The 17,673-nt window shown below is 45.3% G+C and overlaps 1 protein-coding gene across 1 annotated transcript in view; it reads right to left on the bottom strand.

Moving 5' to 3' along the window:
• pum3 (pumilio RNA-binding family member 3) overlaps positions 1 to 11,198 on the bottom strand; it is a 53,458-nt gene extending 42,260 nt beyond the window's left edge. Inside the window, exons 1-2 of the mRNA XM_057321670.1 lie at positions 11,105 to 11,198; positions 10,369 to 10,435 (exon numbers count right to left, since the gene is read on the bottom strand). Coding sequence (XP_057177653.1) covers positions 10,369 to 10,435; positions 11,105 to 11,198 — 161 coding nt within the window. The remainder of the gene's footprint in view (positions 1 to 10,368; positions 10,436 to 11,104) is intronic.
• Between the last annotated feature and the right edge of the window lie 6,475 nt (positions 11,199 to 17,673).

Raw genomic sequence — 17,673 nt, 5'->3', positions numbered from 1 at the left:
TAATAAACTGCTTCACCACAGGGTTAAGTAACCACTACAGAAGACACTAATGCTCTTACTTATTTAACACTTCTTCGCTTCATCTGTAATTACTAATTAACAAATGATAAATTTTTATGTGTATTATATGTTCCTAATTCTTTGTTCACTCAGATCGCAAGTAAATTTAAATATTTCAAGTACACACCGGCCTGGATCGTGTTGTGCTCTGCTCACATCACCATATCAAAATAACTTAAAAACTAGTAAGCTGGTAAGCCACAGAATTTAACATAATACATTAGATATAAAATACCAAAATAACCTTAAATGATTTAATTATTTTATTTATTACCATAATTTAAGAGCAGCTGTTCTCTGTAAATTCATGTTTGTTTGTTAAGAATACATCAACTAATGCTAATTTAAGCTTAAAACATAAATGTACATTTCACAGCAACTAATGAATTTGGCTTTAGAATAAGATTGGTATCCTTTTCCACACCTAAAAGCCTGTATTTTCCTTTGAGAAACTTTGAATGGGGCTTCTTATAAGAACTTTGATGGGGTCATTGCCTTCAACCAGAAATGTATTTAGAGGCTATAGCTTGAAGTTCTCTTTCTAACACTCGTTCGGTATCTCACTATAGGATGCCTTCACCAATTGCGGAAGCACCAATGACACCACGCCTGCCAGTCATGGCAGACCAATCGCAGCAGCCGTGCGGGAGTCCCGTCTCCCTGCATATAAGCTGCTGCTGCCTGCCGTTTCGTCATTCTCACTCTCTTCCCCGTGGAAGATTTTCGGAAACTGTCCTCAGCAGATTTAGGAATTTATTGCTCAACCGTTCACAGATGAAGCCGCAAGGTAACGTCCCAAACGCAATTTAATTCTTCGTTTGTTGAGAGACCTCTCAACTTAGGAGATAACCAACGCGTTAAGGTGAGTTCCCTATCGATACTTCACTCGTACTGCGTAGCAGGACGCTATGGGGAAAACTCCTTTTTCTCCCGATGACTGAAGCTTTACAATAACGCAGTGAATACTGCACGGCCATTGGTGCTTGCAAAGTAACACTTTGAGCCAATGGCAGCGAAGCTGCACGGACCTATGGCGATGGTGCCCGCCAAAAAGGGTGGGGCTTATGGCTATATAAGCAGACACATCACCGTAGAGTCCTCAGATTTCTTCTCCTTCAGCGACGACTTCTACCTCGCTACTCGGACTGATAGCTTCGCCGTCGGAAAAGCATTGCAGCGGACTGGACCTCTCTGCTCAGCGACTCGCTGGTTTCTCAGCAGCGCTGATTCCTGTTCCCTGCCGCCATCCGGCAAGCTCTAAAACAGCAAATTTCTATGAGCAAATTTCCTGCGGCGTTGTTGCAAATGCAGCGCCGTCACTGTCATTCGTGTGGGATATCCCTGCACGCCGCTGATGGTCACGGCGAGTGCGTCTCGTGCTTGGGAGTTTCCCATGCTCAAGACGCACTCAGAGAGACGAAATGCCCTCATTGCGAGAGCATGAGTCTCTCCTCTCTGCGCTCGCGGATAGCTTCTCGATCCCTCCCGCTTCACTCTACGGAGACGAAGCAGCGGGGTAGAGGAACTAAGCGCTCGGGGAACCACGAGCTCACATCCCCTCGGCGTGCCTCGCCTTCTCCAAAGAGAGAAAATTCGCCGGTTCGTTTTTCCCAGGCCGACCAGCTTCCGTCGGCGTCTGCCTCCGGAGAGTGGTCCTCTCCGGAGGAACCTGCTCGCAGCCGCCTGGACGAATGGTTCATGCCGGGGTGCCGCCAAGCCCCTCGTCAGCGAACTTCACCGTTCTTCCCGGAGGTTCACGATGAAGTCACCAAGTCATGGCGCGCTCCCTACTCAGCCCGTCTACGACCCTCTTCTTCCTCCGCTGTCACCTCGGTTGACGGCGCGGAAGAAAAAGGATATGAGAAGCTGCCTCCCCTGGATGAGTCGGTGGCCGCACATCTGTGTCCGCCCTCGGCCATCGGTTGGACGGCAAAAGCGGCCCATCCCTCTAAGCCGTGCAAAACCACCTCGGCCCATGCTGGACGCGCATTCTCGTTCGCCGGCCAAGCGGCATCAGCATTGCATTCCATGGCAGTGCTTCAAGTGTACCAGGCCAAACTCCTCCAGGGCATGGACGTGTCCAGTACAGATATCGCGCCCTTCAAAGAACTGCGGAGCGCGACGGATCTCGCCCTACGCGCCACCAAGGCCACGGCCCAGGCGATAGGCAGATCGATGGCCAGTCTCGTGGTGCTCGAGCGCCATCTGTGGCTGACGCTCACAGAGATCAAGGAAGCAGATAAGGTCCCCTTCCTCAATGCTCCAATATCCGCTGCCGGCCTGTTCGGACCAGCAGTGGAGGGTTTTGCGGAACGCTTCACCGCAGCGCAGAAATCTTCGCAGGCCATGAAGCACTTCCTGCCCAAGAGACCCGGGTCCAGACCTGCGTCGGCTCGCTCCATGCCAGCACCAACTCAGCAGCCGGTGAAGGCCACGCCCCCCGCTGCCCAGAAGGTAACAGGAGCTGAGACGCGTCAACGATCTCGCTCCGGGAGACGTTTCCCCCACCCTCGGCGTCAGGGACCCTGTCCAAAGATCACGCTGGGCCCTGCGCCTCAGGCACCATCCTGAGACCGAGGAAAGGAAGAGGAAGGGTCTCGTTGCGGCTGGACGTTCCAGGTGCCGGCGAACATGTGTTTTTGTTCCACAATGTGAATACCGGGTCTGTTCTAACGCCCGCACAACCCATCGCTGTTATAGCGGGCACTTATATAAAACACAAACATTGTCATAAAAAGAGCAACCTTCCTCTTCCACTCTCCACAGGAGTCAAGCCCCCAAAAGGCGGCATACCTTCCCAATGCATTCAACCCCTTGTCATACAGGCCGAGGCCTGGCGGGCCATCCCCGGGATATCAGATTGGGTAATGGGAATAATATCTCGAGGATATTCACTCCAGTTCGCTCGCAGACCCCCGCGTTTCCGCGGGATGATCACCACCCGAGTCCAGAGTGCGAATTCACACGTTCTGCGCACGGAGTTGGGGAACTTACCATAGAACCGGTTCCTCCAGATCAAACTGAGTCGGGCTTCTACAACCGCTACTTCCTCGTACCCAAAAAGGATGGCGGTCTCCGCCCCATCCTCAATCTCATACATCTGTACCGCGCCCTTATGAAATGGCGTTTCAGAATGATTACACTGAAACAGATCCTCTCGCAAATATACCCAGGGGACTGGTTCTTCTCCCTGGATCTGAAAGACACATACTTCCACATCCAGATAGCCCCCCATCACAGACGATTTTTGAGATTCGCCTACGAAGGGGTTGCATATCAATACATGGTCCTTCCATTTGGACTGTCTCTAGCTCCTCGCACTTTCACGAAGTGCATGGACGCGGCTCTATCCCCTCTCAGGCAGACGGGAATCCGCATTCTGAACTACCTCGACGATTGGCTTGTTCTAGCACAGTCAGAGGAAGAGCTAAGGTCCCACAGGTCCCTCCTCCTCAGTCACCTGGAATGCCTGGGGCTCAGAATCAACCTTGCCAAACGCGCTCTGTCCCCCAGCCAACGGATTTCGTTCCTGGGGGCGGTTTTCGATTCGAACCGCCTGACGGCCAGAATCGTGCCAGACCGTGCCCTAGCTATTCAGCAGCTCGCGGCCTCTTTTACGCCCGGAGCGTCACACCCCCTCAAGGTGTTTCAGAAGATGCTGGGTCTCATGGCCTCCGCGTCTCAAGTACTGCAGTTGGGCGTTCTTCGGATGCGTCCGCTGCAATACTGGCTGAAACCGAGAGTTCCGCCTCACGCTTGGCATCTCGGACGCCTACGCATCTGGGTGGATCAGGTCTGTGTAACAGCTCTAGCCCCATGGAGGAATCCTCTTTGGTTGGAGCAGGGTGTGCCCCTGGGCACCACATGCAGACGAAAGGTGGTCACAACAGACGCCTCCAAAATGGGTTGGGGGGCTCTGTGCGATGGCACACCGGCCTTCGGCCACTGGTCGATTCAGGAAAAGGGCCTGCACATCAACTGCCCTTAGAAATGCAGGCAGTAAGTCTGGCTCTTCGTCACTTCCTGCCGGTCTTACGGGACCGCCACGTCTTAGTCCGATCAGACAGCATGACAGTGGTGTCCTACATAAATCACCAGGGAGGTCTCTCCTCAAGACGCCTTTTCTCCCTTGTACTTTGCCTCTTGGAATGGGCTCAGTGCAATCTGCGCTCACTAAGGGCAACTCATGTGCCAGGCAGACTGAACCAGGGAGCAGATATGCTATCTCGGAGCAACGTCCCTTCAGAGGAATGGACGCTCTACCCCAAGTCTGTTCAGAAAATTTGGGAAGTCTTCGGCAAGGCAGAAATCAACCTTTTTGCCTCAAAAGACAACACTCATTGCCCAACCTATTTTTCGAAGGACAGGGATGCCTTGGCCCACAACTGGCCCAACCGGCTCCTCAATGCCTTCCCCCCGATCGCTCTCATACCACAGACGATCAGGAGGATCAGAGAACAAGGTGCTGTTCGTAGCCCCACTCTGGAAGAACCAGCCTTGGGTTGCGGAACTGTCTCAGCTGCTCGTAGCAGCCCCGTGGCCTATTCCCCTGAGACGGGACCTCCTCTCTCAGGCAGGCAACACGATTTGGCACCCCCAGCCAGAGCTGTGGGCTCTGCACCTTTGGCCTCTCGACGGGAGCCTACGGTCTTCCCCGAGAATGTCATGAACACAATATCACAGGCTAGAGCTCCGTCTACTAGACGACTCTATAAGCTCAAGTGGTCTGTCTTCTCCACCTGGTGTACAACCCGAGGCGCAGACCCAGAATCCTGTGACATATCACTAATTCTGTCCTTCCTGCAAGAGCTGTTGGATAAGGGCCCCTTCCACGCTCAAGGTCTATGTGGCAGCAATTGCAGCTTCTCATGCCCCCATAGTGGGCCAAGGAGTGGGAAAGAATGACTTGGTCATTCGTTTCTCGAAGGGTTCCAGGCGGCTACGCCCTCCTCGCCCCCTCACCGTTCCCATATGGGATCTGCCCACGGTGTTGAGAGCTATGAAGGGCCCTTCCTTCGAGCCTCTGCAGTCTGCAGACCTCCGTCCCTTAACGTTTAAAACCGCTCTGCTGCTAGCATTAGCATCGGTAAAACGTGTGGGCGATCTACAGGCGCTCTCTGTGAGCCCCTCCTGTGAGCCCCTCCTGTCTTGAGTTTGGGCCTGACAACTCTAAGGTAGTCCTCAAACCTAGACATGGTTATGTACCTAAGGTGCTCTCTACTCCATTTAGAGCACAGGTAGTGACACTTTCTGCACTCCCCTCCTCCGAGCAGGACCCGGAGCTGATCTGTCCAGTCAGAGCGCTTAAGATCTACATTGAGCGTTCCGCCCCATTCAGGCAGTCGGAACAGCTTTTTGTCTGCTTTGGCATCCGCACCAGAAGCATAGACTATCTAAATGGATAGTTGAGGCTATCGCGCTGGCATACTCTTCCTTGGGCCTTCTATGCCCCACGGGAGTTAGAGCCCATTCTACTAGAGGTGTCGCCTCTTCCTGGGCATGGTCTAGCGGAGTCTCCATAGCGGATATTTGTGCGGCGGCCTGCTGGGCTTCGCCTTCCACATTTACCAGATTCTACAGTCTGGATGTTCCAGGCCCGGGTCCTTTCTGCTTAAGACTACTGCTGGGCTGTGGTTGCCCTCAACCACACCAGCACCTAGCACACTACTGGGACGATTAACCGGATTAGGCCACCTATTAGCTTGGCTTTTCCGCCTTCTGCAGGATTCTCTGCCTCATACCTATCCTCGAGCCACGGCTTCGGGATTATATGATGTTTTCGTTCCACTTGTACCACGGCGGGATTATACTGGTTCCCCATAGCGTCCTGCTACGCAGTACGAGTGAAGTATCGATAGGGAACGTAGAGTACTGCATTCCTGCCCGTGCTTACAAGCTGCATATGGTCATCGCTTCAGTCGAAGTAACCTGAGGACCCTACGGTGATGTGTCTGCTTATATAGCCATAAACCCCGCCCTTTTTGGCGGGCACCATCGCCATAGGTCCGTGCAGCTTCGCTGCCATTGGTTCTAAGTTTTACTTTGCAAGCACCAATGGCCGTGCAGTATTCACTGCATTATTGTAAAGCTTCAGTCATCGGAGAAAAAGGAGTTTTCCCCATAGCGTCCTGCTACGCAGTACTCGTTCCCGTATCTCAGGGAACCGAGGTTACGTAAGTAACCGAGTACGTTTTCTGCTCTAAGTTTCCGACGTTTTCTCAAGTTTTTGGGGCGCTTACCAAGCACTGAAACACGAGAAAAGTTGCTATTTGGCACAGCTCCGTACGAGTTATCACGGGCTTACCGTATAAAGGGGCAGGCTTCATCATGGCGACGGCGAAAGAGCCGGAGAGCTCCGGGGATAAACATACTCCACATCCCTGCGCCTGTGGTATATGGATTTCTGCTAAGGATTCTCACAACCTTTGCATCTCCTGTTTAGGCGCTAACCACGCTCAGGCAGCTATATCCAACCCCGAGGGCTGCCCACCATACCCGAGACTGCGAGTGGAGGTCGCAGGGAAATCAGACCCATGCCTCTCTGCTCAACCCAGAGAGGAACAGATGGAATGTCTGCAGATTACTAGCTCATGGGGGGACATGATGGAGAGTGTTTCATCAGTCCTTCCCCTGCTGTTCGATCCACTGCCGGGAAAGGAAGACGACGAAGTACTGTGCACCATCCTCTAAAATGAGGACGACAACAATGAAGATGTTCTTCTCCAGATTCAGTCCCGTCGCCGAGCGTTCAATTAGACCCAGATCTTATCGAAGTGTCTAGGAGGGCCGCGGTGAGATTGTCCATCGAGTGGCCAACCCAGCTGGCAGGAAAAGGGTTTGTAGACAGCACTCAGTTTCTATGCCCCATCCTTTCTAAATGATTTCTCTCTCTCCCTCTCGCGGGGAAAAGGAGAAAGAATATAAATGTGAAATGTGTTCATGTGGAAAGTTCAGAATTCAGTGTTTACGAGAATATGGTAGATGTTCTCCATATGTCTCCCAGAGAGTGTCTCCCTCCACCTACGAGGTTTGTTCTGAGGGAGGAAAGACAAAAGTTTGGGTTTCCCTCTTTCAGCGAGGGAAACAGTGTCATGTGTCTCCGTATGCTAGGTTTAATGGCATCAACAGTGGCAGTGCTTCCCCTGGGTTTGTTGTGAATGAGAGAATTTCAAAACTGGAAAGCGTCAAAGGACATTCGCCCCGAGAGCCGTCCCAGCCGCAGAGTGCGCGTCTCACTAGAATGCACGAGTGCTCTCAGTCACTGGAGAGCCCCATCTTTTCTCAAGACATGATGCCTCTGGATGCGGTCATGTCGAGGAAAGTAATGATGACGGACACATCTCTCACGGGCTGGGGGGCGGTGTTTGAAGGCAGAACAGTGAGAGGAGTTTGGTCTCCTACTGTGAGAGAGAATCACATACATGTTCTAGAGCTTCTGACGGTGTTTCTAGCTCTTAGACATTTTGTGAATTTTCCCAGGAATCATCATGTTTTGATCAGGACAGACAATACAATGGTGATAGCCTATTTAAATTTACAGGGGGTCAATTGCTCCCACAAGCTTCACATGTTAGCGAAGAGACTAATTATGTAGAGCAGCAAACACCTCCTGTCATTACACGCAACACATGTTCCAGGAATAATGAACAGATGAGCGGACCTATTGTCCAGGGAGAATCCGTTGTACGGGGAGTGGAGACTTCACCCCCAAGCAAGCCTCACGCTATGGCAGAGGTTCGGCCAGGCTGCCATAGATCTCTTCGCACAATGTCCCCTGTTCTTCGCTCTGGTGGGCGGCAATGCACCGTTGGGTGTGGATGCTCTAGCCCACGAGTGGCCAAATGTGTTACTTCAGGGTATATACAGGAATCATGGATCTAAATTTAATACTTTTTAAGACCTTTTTCAAGACTCTTTCCATACATTATAAGACCTCATCGGCACTTTTTTGTTTTAATCGGTTACATTGGCCACACTTTAACTTACATTTACTATATAATGATTGTAAGACAGCACAACTAAACAGTCTTAGTTTGTAATAACTCATTAATTTAACATAATTTAGAAGGGTGGGAACGAAGCACAAGAGAATGAATTGAGTGACTAACTCAATGCAAGGTTTATTAGAGAAACGAGGCTATGCTAAACGCCTTCCGACACAGAGCAGTACACCTCGCGGTTATTCCCAGAGACGGCCCTCAGCCATGGTTCCAACTCTTTATCCTCCAACCATGTTGTTTAACAACCGGGTGTAAATGGACCTCCCACTATTCAACTACCTACTCAATGATTAAATTCAGGAAAACTTTAGCATATGACCTCTTTGGACTAGGGATGCACGGAAGTGAAAATTCTTGGCCGAAGCCGAATAAAAATGAACCACTTGGCCGAAATCCGAACACAGCTTTTTTTATTTCTTCTATTTATTTAGCCAATTTTTTTACTATTGCATAAACAATGGTTGAAATGTGATTTTTACATTTTGTCTCGCTTTTCTTTATAATACAACATAACTTAAAAAAAATTGAGGAAAACAAGTCCCTGTTGAAAAAAACAGCATATGCTGGTTTGGTATGTCTTTGCGCTGGTCATATGCTGGTTTAAGATGGCCATGTACTGGTCCTTAGCTGGTCAAACCAGCATCAAAACATAATTAACCCAGCATATGCTGTTTTTTTCAACAGGGGTAGGCTAAATTAAAAGCCCTCTCCCTTCTTGAATAGCCTATATTAGGCCTATAACTGACTGCTGAAAGAATACTGTACAACAAGTGTCCTTCAACATTATAAGCTAAAACTATGAATAAACGAAAACTGTTGGATTATTATTGGCTACACTGCAAAATAATTTAAATTAAAAAAAAGAAAAAAAAACATTCATGCAAGCAATTCTGAATGACAACCATTTCAGTTCACGTCTCTCCTCCAAACTCCGTCCACAAAAGCTGATTGTTCTCTCAGAAGGCGGACTTGTGGCCGGGATGCACAGAACATACTTTGACAAGTTGTTTATTACAGGGAATTGTGTGCACGCGACTACTGTATGATGTCAAAGGATGTCGGGAGCGGCAGGGCTACTGTCAGACTGCCTGCTCCAGTCTGAAGTACACAAGTTACCGACCGGTAAAGATGCTTTCATTCAGAAATTTACTCCGGCACGGCAAATTCTGTGCTGTGTCTTTCTCTGACACTTAAAAATGCTCCACACACTGCTGACATGTTTGCGGCATTAATAAAATGTGCGCCCCTCTTTCTCTCTCTCTCTCTCTCTCTCTCTCTCTCTCTCTCTCTCTCTCTGTGCAGGTTGATCATATCACACATGCTTTGCTAGCTATTTTCGGTTGCCGAACATTCGGTGCATCCCTACTTTGGACAAATATGAAAAAACAATACAAAATTCAATACCTTGGAAAATGGCATTTAATACATTTTAAGACCCCGCGGACACCCTGTACTTTACACGATATGATTTTAATTGCACCATACTGGCTAAAGTTTGGACATATGTTATTTTGTTTTAAAACGCGCTGTTCCCTTAGTTAATTTTATTTTTTGACACAGGGCTCAGTTTTAGGGCCTCTGCTCTTCCCACTATGCATGCTACCTCTAGGAGATATAATAAAGCATCACAGAGTTAGCTTTCACTGCTATGCTGAAGACACTCAACTTTATATTTCCTCGAAGCCTCAAAAAACACAGCAGTTCAACAGAATAATGGAATGCATAGTCGATATAAAAAAACTGGTTGAGCAACAACTTTTTATAACTTAACTCGGACAAAACAGAAGTGTTACTTATTGGACCGAAACCCGCCATACGTAACAACAAAGAATACTCTTCAACTATTGATGGATGTTCCATAAAAAACTCGTCGTCAGCAAAAAATCTTTCAGTAGATTAAGGTATTGTTACATTTTTGTTTCTTACTATATTTTTATTGATCTCTAAGAAACATTCTAATATTTAGATACTGAATGTTTTTATTTTTATGACCTGTAAACCATAAAGAAAATTTAACAAAAAAGCAAAATATTTCACTTCACATGTAACAAAGAATATACAAGCATTGCATATTTTAAATTAAATTCAGAAAGAAATTTTACTGCTTCAGACAATGTTAGAAATTTATAGAATCTTTCAGCTTTTTAACTTACTGACTTGCACTTCTTTCTTTAAAGAGTAAATGTGGCTAGTGGTAGGATTATGTTAAGTCTTACACAAATTACTTTTTTGATTTATTTACAAAAAAATTTGCCTCCCTTTAAACTCCACTAATAAATAACAGCAAAAAAAAAAAAAAATTACTTACCCATACATCAGAAACTTCTTCACAATGTTTCTGGCATATTTTGATTTACTCAACTCCACCAAGTGATCTACAGAGATAACAAAGGATTAAAGGCAGGTTGCACCAAGAAAGATTAAATTAAGCATAGTTTAGAGGTCCGCTCTAGGGTTTGTTGTTTAAAGTTTTATTTTAACTGGAGTTCTTGTTGTTGCGACAAGGTTACGACAAGGTTACCAGGCTGCTGTGCCGCCTCACTCTCTGCAGAAACATTGAATTATGAGCCACTTTTAATATTCAGACCTGCAAACTCTGAATAGGTGAAAAAGGTGACACACTTACAACTTAAATCCCTGTTGGAGCATGCACCTCCATAAGATTTGTTTTGTGATTCTTACATTCAATTTATGCAATCTGGCTCAGTTTGACAAGAAAAAAGACAATATTTGCCTTAACAAAAAAAAAAAACTAGTCATCGCCCCCTTTTCAGCAGAAAACGCAGTCGGGGCTGTGAGCCTGTGTTTCCGACGACAAAACAAGAAAGATCACATAAAGCTAATGAGAAACACTCTCTCGTCTTTAAACACCAAACACATTATTTTCTATAAGACTCCTAACAAAGGCGTCACGTTTTCTATATGCGAAAGTACACATGACAAACCGGTCGCGTATTTACAAACCATGAACACTGCTTTCTATAAGTAAAGTGAAAGTAACGTTACACAGGACAATCCCGTCGCGTTTTTACAACGGTACTTACAATTAGGGTTATTCCGATTCTGATACCAGTATCGGAAAAAATGCCGATACCACAAAAAAGTCTGGCATCGGTATCGGCGAGTTCTTGAAACCATGTACCGATCCGATACCATTTTCTTAAATAAAGACCTAGCTATGCCCGCTAGCTTTGTTTAACGCTGCAAATCGGAAACCAATTCTTCTTCGCTGCTCAGAATGCAAACACAGGAAGTGCGTGTCGCCATAGGCAGCCACTGTTCGGAGCAGCGAAGAAGAAATGGAAAAAAAACACGCTACCAGCAGTATGTTTGTATCAGTGCGCTTACCACTTCGCTCTAATATTAGTGTATTTTATTATCGTTAATTATTATTGTCGTTGCTAACTTATCCTGATATCTCAATAGTCCCTGTTCCTGTTATTTACTTGGAAGAGTCTAAACCAAAAGTGATAGTTAACTTAACGCCGTTAGCATAGCAATAGCGTGTTAGCTTGCTTTCTGTTCACACTGTGGAATATCATCTTGCCTCTGGTTTGTCTTGTGTGCTAACTGTTTCTCTTTTTAAGCGAGTATACTACGATCCATCGAGCAACCTTGGTAAATTGGAATTGCACTTCAAATCCGGTGAGTTATGGCTTCTATTCCTATTATTGTTACTTGCACCTCATGTCATATGTTTAGCTTAGCCTTCTCTGTCAGCTGCGAGGGTTTTATAGGCGATAAATGCAGGGAAATAGTTAGGCTGACAGAGAAGATCTTAGAATTAGAGTCTCGCATCCAATCTTTATCTGAGGATAGTAAGAGTTTAACTACGATAGAAAACACTTTGGATGCGAGCAACATTAGCGCACACAGCTCGGTTCCGGTTGAAAATCCCCCGCAGCTGGGAAACTCCGTGACTGTGAGACGGTGTAGTCGCAGGACAAAACATCACTCGACCGTTCCGATTACAGTCTCGAACAGGTTTGCCCCGCTCAGTGACGCACCGACTGAGAAACCTGCTGAAAGTGCCCTAGTTATCGGTGATTCTATTGTTCGGAACGTTAACATAGAGGCACCAGCCACCATAGTCAAATGTTTACCGGGAGCCAGAGCGCCTGACATCAAGTCAAATTTAAATGTGCTGGCTAAGGCTAATCGTAAATTCAGTAAGATTGTCATTCACGTCGGCACAAATGATGTTCGACTCCGTCAATCGGAGATCACAAAAGATAACATTAAAGAGGTGTGTGAGCTCGCAAGCATGATGTCAGACACTGTAATATTCTCTGGCCCCCTCACTGCTTATCGTGGTGATGAGATTTATAGCAGATTATCATCACTAAATGGCTGGTTGTCTGAGTGGTGCCTGCAGAATGATATAGTTTTTATAAATAACTGGAAGAGTTTTGAGGGCAGACCTGACCTGTTGAAACGAGATGGTCTCCATCCCTCCTGGGCTGGGACTTCCATCCTGTCTAGAAATATGGCAAAAAGTCTTAATGCTAATGCTAAAACTTGACTCGCTGGGGCCCAGGTCAGGGAGCAGACAGTATGGCTTAACCAACTGTCTGCTTGCCGTCTCACGTCGCAGAATACACAAAATGTACAACATGTAGTAATCCGTTCTCCCAAACATCACAAAATAGAGACTGTGTCTGTCCCCCGGATTAGCAAACATAAAATAATGCGTAAACCTCTTGAAAGTAATTTAATAAACGTTAAACAAACTAAACATGAACAAAATACAGATAATCAACTGTTACGACTCGGATTGCTAAATATTAGATCTCTCTCTAATAAAGCACTTTTTGTTAACGATATGATAACAGATCATAAAATAGACATGCTCTGTTTGACAGAAACATGGCTAAAACCAGATGATTATATTGCTTTAAATGAATCTGTCCCCCAAGATTATTATTATAAACACGAGCCTCGTCTAAAAGGCAGAGGGGGAGGTGTCGCAGCACTTTACAATAACTCTCTTAGCATTTCCCAGAAGTCGAACTCTAAATATAATTCTTTTGAAGTCATGGTTCTTCATGTTTCAACACCTAATACTAAAGATAAAACACTTTTTAAATTGATTCTAGCTATTGTATATAGGCCTCCAGGGCACCACACAGATTTTATTAAAGAATTTGGTGGGTTCTTATCAGAACTAGTACTGGCCGCAGATAGACTCCTTGTCGTTGGTGACTTTAACATCCACGTAGATAACGTTACAGATGCCTTAGGAATGGCTTTCAAAGACACTCTTAACTCCATGGGCATTAGTCAACATGTGTCAGGACCCACTCACCTTCGTAATCATACTTTAGATTTAATACTGTCTTACGGTATAAATGTGGACGACGTTAAAATCCTTCAGCAGAGTGAAGACATTTCGGATCATTATCTGGTATTATGTTTGCTTCACTGGCCTACGGCTGCAAATAAAACTCATTGTTACAAATATGGTAGAACAATAACTTCAACTACCAAAGATGCGTTTCTCGATAATCTGCCCGAATTGTCTCAAATCATGAGAAATAACGTTGAAGATCTTGACATTACCACTGAAAATTTTAATTCCACCTTCTCGGTAACGCTAGACAAAGTTGCTCCACTACGTTTAAAGAAGATTAAAAATGGCAGCCCCACACCGTGGTATAATGAACACACTCAGGCTCTAAAGAAAGCGGCCCGAAAAATGGAGCGCAACTTTAAGAAAACTAAATTAGAGGTATTTCGTACAGCATGGAAGGATAGTATTCGAAAATACAGGAAAGCCCTAATAACTTCTAGATCCGCCTACTTTTCATCACTAATAGAAGAAAACCAGCACAACCCTAGGTTTTTATTTAACACGGTGGCTAAATTAACAAAAAATAAATCGTCAGTGACTTCTGATCCTGTATATCAGCATAGCAGTGATGAATTTATGAACTACTTCACATATAAAATCCAAGATATTAGAGAAAAAATTATAACAATGCAATCAGAAGTGAAACCCGCTGAACAAACTAACTACAGCGCCCTTAAGGAGAAAATGCAATTATTTTATACCGTAGATCAAGATGAGCTGTCTAAAATTATTAGATCATCTAAATCAACAACATGCATACTAGACCCTATACCTACAAATCTACTGAAAGAGATGCTCCCAGAAATTATAGATCCTCTTCTTGGTATTATTAACTCATCTCTGACATTAGGACATGTGCCTAAAGCATATAAGGTGGCTGTTATAAGGCCCCTTGTCAAAAAACCCCAACTCGACCCTAGAGAACTAAGGAACTACAGGCCTATATCGAATCTACCTTTCATATCTAAAGTTCTGGAAAAAGTAGTTTCAACTCAATTATGCTCCTTCCTCCAAAGGAATGACATCAATGAAGAATTCCAGTCTGGATTTAGAGCATGTCACAGTACAGAGACTGCTTTGATCAGAGTTACAAATGATCTGCTATTGGCGTCTGACCGAGGTTGTATCTCGTTATTGGTGCTGCTAGACCTTAGTGCTGCATTCGATACCATTGACCACAGCACACTCCTACATAGACTCGAAAATTATGTCGGCATTAAGGGAATAGCTTTGAAATGGTTTAAATCTTATTTATCCGACCGTTTTCAATTTGTAGCAATAAACAATGAGGTGTCACGCAAATCGCAAGTCCAGTACGGTGTACCACAGGGCTCAGTCTTAGGGCCTCTGCTCTTCGCATTATACATGCTACCTCTAGGAGATATAATAAAGCGACACGGAGTTAGCTTTCACTGTTATGCTGATGATACTCAACTTTATATTTCCTCGAAGCCTCATGAAACACAGCAGTTCCATCGAATAATGGAATGCATAGTCGATATAAAAAACTGGATGAGTAACAACTTTTTATTACTGAACTCGGACAAAACGGAAGTGTTACTTATTGGACCGAAAACTGCTATAAGTAACAACCAAGAATACTGTTTAACTATTGACGGATGTTCCATAAAACCCTCGTCGTCAGCAAAGAATCTTGGCGTTCTATTCGATAGTAATCTGTCATTTGAGAGCCACGTCGCCAACACCTGTAAAATTGCGTTTTTCCATTTTAAGAATATATCTAAACTACGTCATATGCTGTCAATCTCAGATGCAGAGAAGTTAATTCATGCATTCATGACATCAAGACTAGATTACTGTAATGCACTGTTAGGTGGTTGCCCTGCAGGCTTATTACAAAAACTCCAATTGGTCCAAAACGCGGCAGCTCGAGTTCTTACACGTACAAAAAAGTATGAACATATTAGCCCGGTTCTGTCAACCTTGCACTGGTTACCTATAAAGCATCGCGTTAACTTTAAAATCTTGCTTATTACCTATAAAGCCTTACATGGTTTAGCTCCTCAGTACTTGAATGAACTCCTTTTGTATTACAGTCCTTCACGTGCATTACGCTCTCAGGCGTCCTGTCAGTTGGTAATACCTAGAATTTCAAAATCAAGTGCAGGTGGTAGATCCTTTTCCTATCTAGCGCCTAAACTTTGGAATAGTCTTCCCTGCACTGTCCGGGAGGCAGACACACTCTGTCAGTTTAAATCTAGACTAAAGACGCATCTTTTTAATCTTGCATACACTACTCTTCCATAATATAAATCTTCAGAGGGTTTAGGCTGCATTAGTTAGATCAACCGGAACCAAAAACACAACTGATGTACTTGTTGCATCAAAGAGTACAGAACAGTACTCTACTCTCAGCCAGTCTTGTCTCATTGTTCCAAGGTTACCACAGCGAGCAGGATGCAGTTCATGGCCTGACCTGATGGTAGAGCGGAGAATGGGAAGTGGGGACCTGACAAGAGCTGAGATGATAGAGCTGGATAAAGAAGGACGCGGTCTCTTGACATGTCTTCACCACAAAACTTCAAATGCTATTAGATTATTAATGATAATCTTAAACTATAATTTATTTTATTATTAAGTTTATTTATTTTATTTAGCCTTGTTGTGCAAGTTCTCTGGAGCTTGTGCAGAGGCAGCAGCTTTTGCCAGAGGGGAACTGGAATCCCCTGGTTGGGCCTGGGTTCTCCTGAGGTTTTTTTTCTCGATTAGAGTTTTGGGTTCCTCGCCACCGTTTGCATACTGTTTTTGCACTATCTGCCTGACCGGGGGGGCTGCTTTAGAATTTTAAAGTTTTACTTAATTAATATTGCATATAGGAATTTATAGTCTGTTATATTTGACCTGTGCTTCTCTCTCCTTTATCCTAAATGTGTGCTCTCACTGAGCGTGTGTGTGTGTGCGTACTTGTCTGTGTACGTACGTGTGTGTGTGTGTGTTGTGTGTGTGTGCGTGCGCATGCGTGTGTGTGTGTGTCTCTATGTCTATGTGTGTTAGTACGTGTGCATATTGTGTGTGTGGAGTGTTTTGTATGTGGGTATGTCTGTCTTCTGTGTTTTCAACCTTTTCTTGTTTCTGCAGGTACAACTTTAATTATTTTGCTTATAGTCAATATGTCTCATGTACAGCTGCTTTGTAACAATGAAAATTGTAAAAGCGCTATATAAATAAAGTTGAGTTGAGTATGTCCGCTGTTTGGCAATATTTCAAAATTGACCAACCAGCCAGTAAAACAGCGACATGTCTCATATGCCATTCTGCAATTTCGAGGGGTGGCACAAGTATTAGCAACTTTAACACGAGTAACTTAAAGCATTTGAAGACGCATCACCCCGAAGAACACGATAGCTACACAAATGCTAGGAGGACAGAGAAGGATGAACCGTGTAAGAATCAACAAACTTTGGAAGCTTCATTCCAAGAAGGGAAAAGTTTTCGAAAGACAGCGAGCGAGCTATAAAGATAACCGACAAAATCATCGAGTTTATTGTTCTGGATGACCAGCAACTGTCAGTCGTCGAAAACGTGGGATTTCACTGCTTAATTGAACATTTGGAGCCCCGGTACAGTTTGCCTGGTCACAAATACATCTCTGAAACAGCGCTCCCTAAGCTATATGAGACGGTGCATGAACACATTTCATGTCAACTAAAAGATGTGCAAACAATCAGCTTTACGACCGACATTTGGAGCTGCGATGTGGCACCGCTGTCTTTACTAAGTTTGACAGCACACCGGGTGGACACAGTGACCCCGTCATCTTTTACTCTTCAAAGTGCAGTGCTGCAAGCTAACGAGTTTCGTGGGTCACACATCGGCACATCCATAGCTGAATCAATTGAGGGGATGCTTGTGAAGTCGAATATCTCTAAGTCCCGTGTTCATGTTATTTTGCGCGACAACGCAAGCAACATGAAAAAAGCCATGGCCGAGATGGGTGTGACGAGTTTGGGCTGCTTCGCACACTCTCTACAACTGGTGGTTCACGAAGGCCTTTTATCACAGAGAAGTGTGAGTGATGCGCTGGCAAACTGTAGGAAGATAATCGGCCATTTCAAACACTCGCCATTGGCAACAACGCGCCTGGAGGATATTCAGAAGGATCTAAAAATGCCAACCAAACGGTTGCAACAAGATGTAGCGACGAGGTGGAATGGTACTTTTTATATGGTAGAGAGTATACTTGAGCAGAAGCGGCCGATTTCAGCATACAGAGCTGATCATGACCTGCCAGCCACACTGACA

The sequence above is a fragment of the Triplophysa rosa genome, linkage group LG22 (genome assembly GCF_024868665.1).
Source record: "Triplophysa rosa linkage group LG22, Trosa_1v2, whole genome shotgun sequence".
Lineage (NCBI taxonomy): Eukaryota > Metazoa > Chordata > Actinopteri > Cypriniformes > Nemacheilidae > Triplophysa > Triplophysa rosa.
The sequence above is the reverse complement of the archived record's forward strand: the minus strand, read 5'-3'. Positions and strand labels throughout refer to the sequence as shown.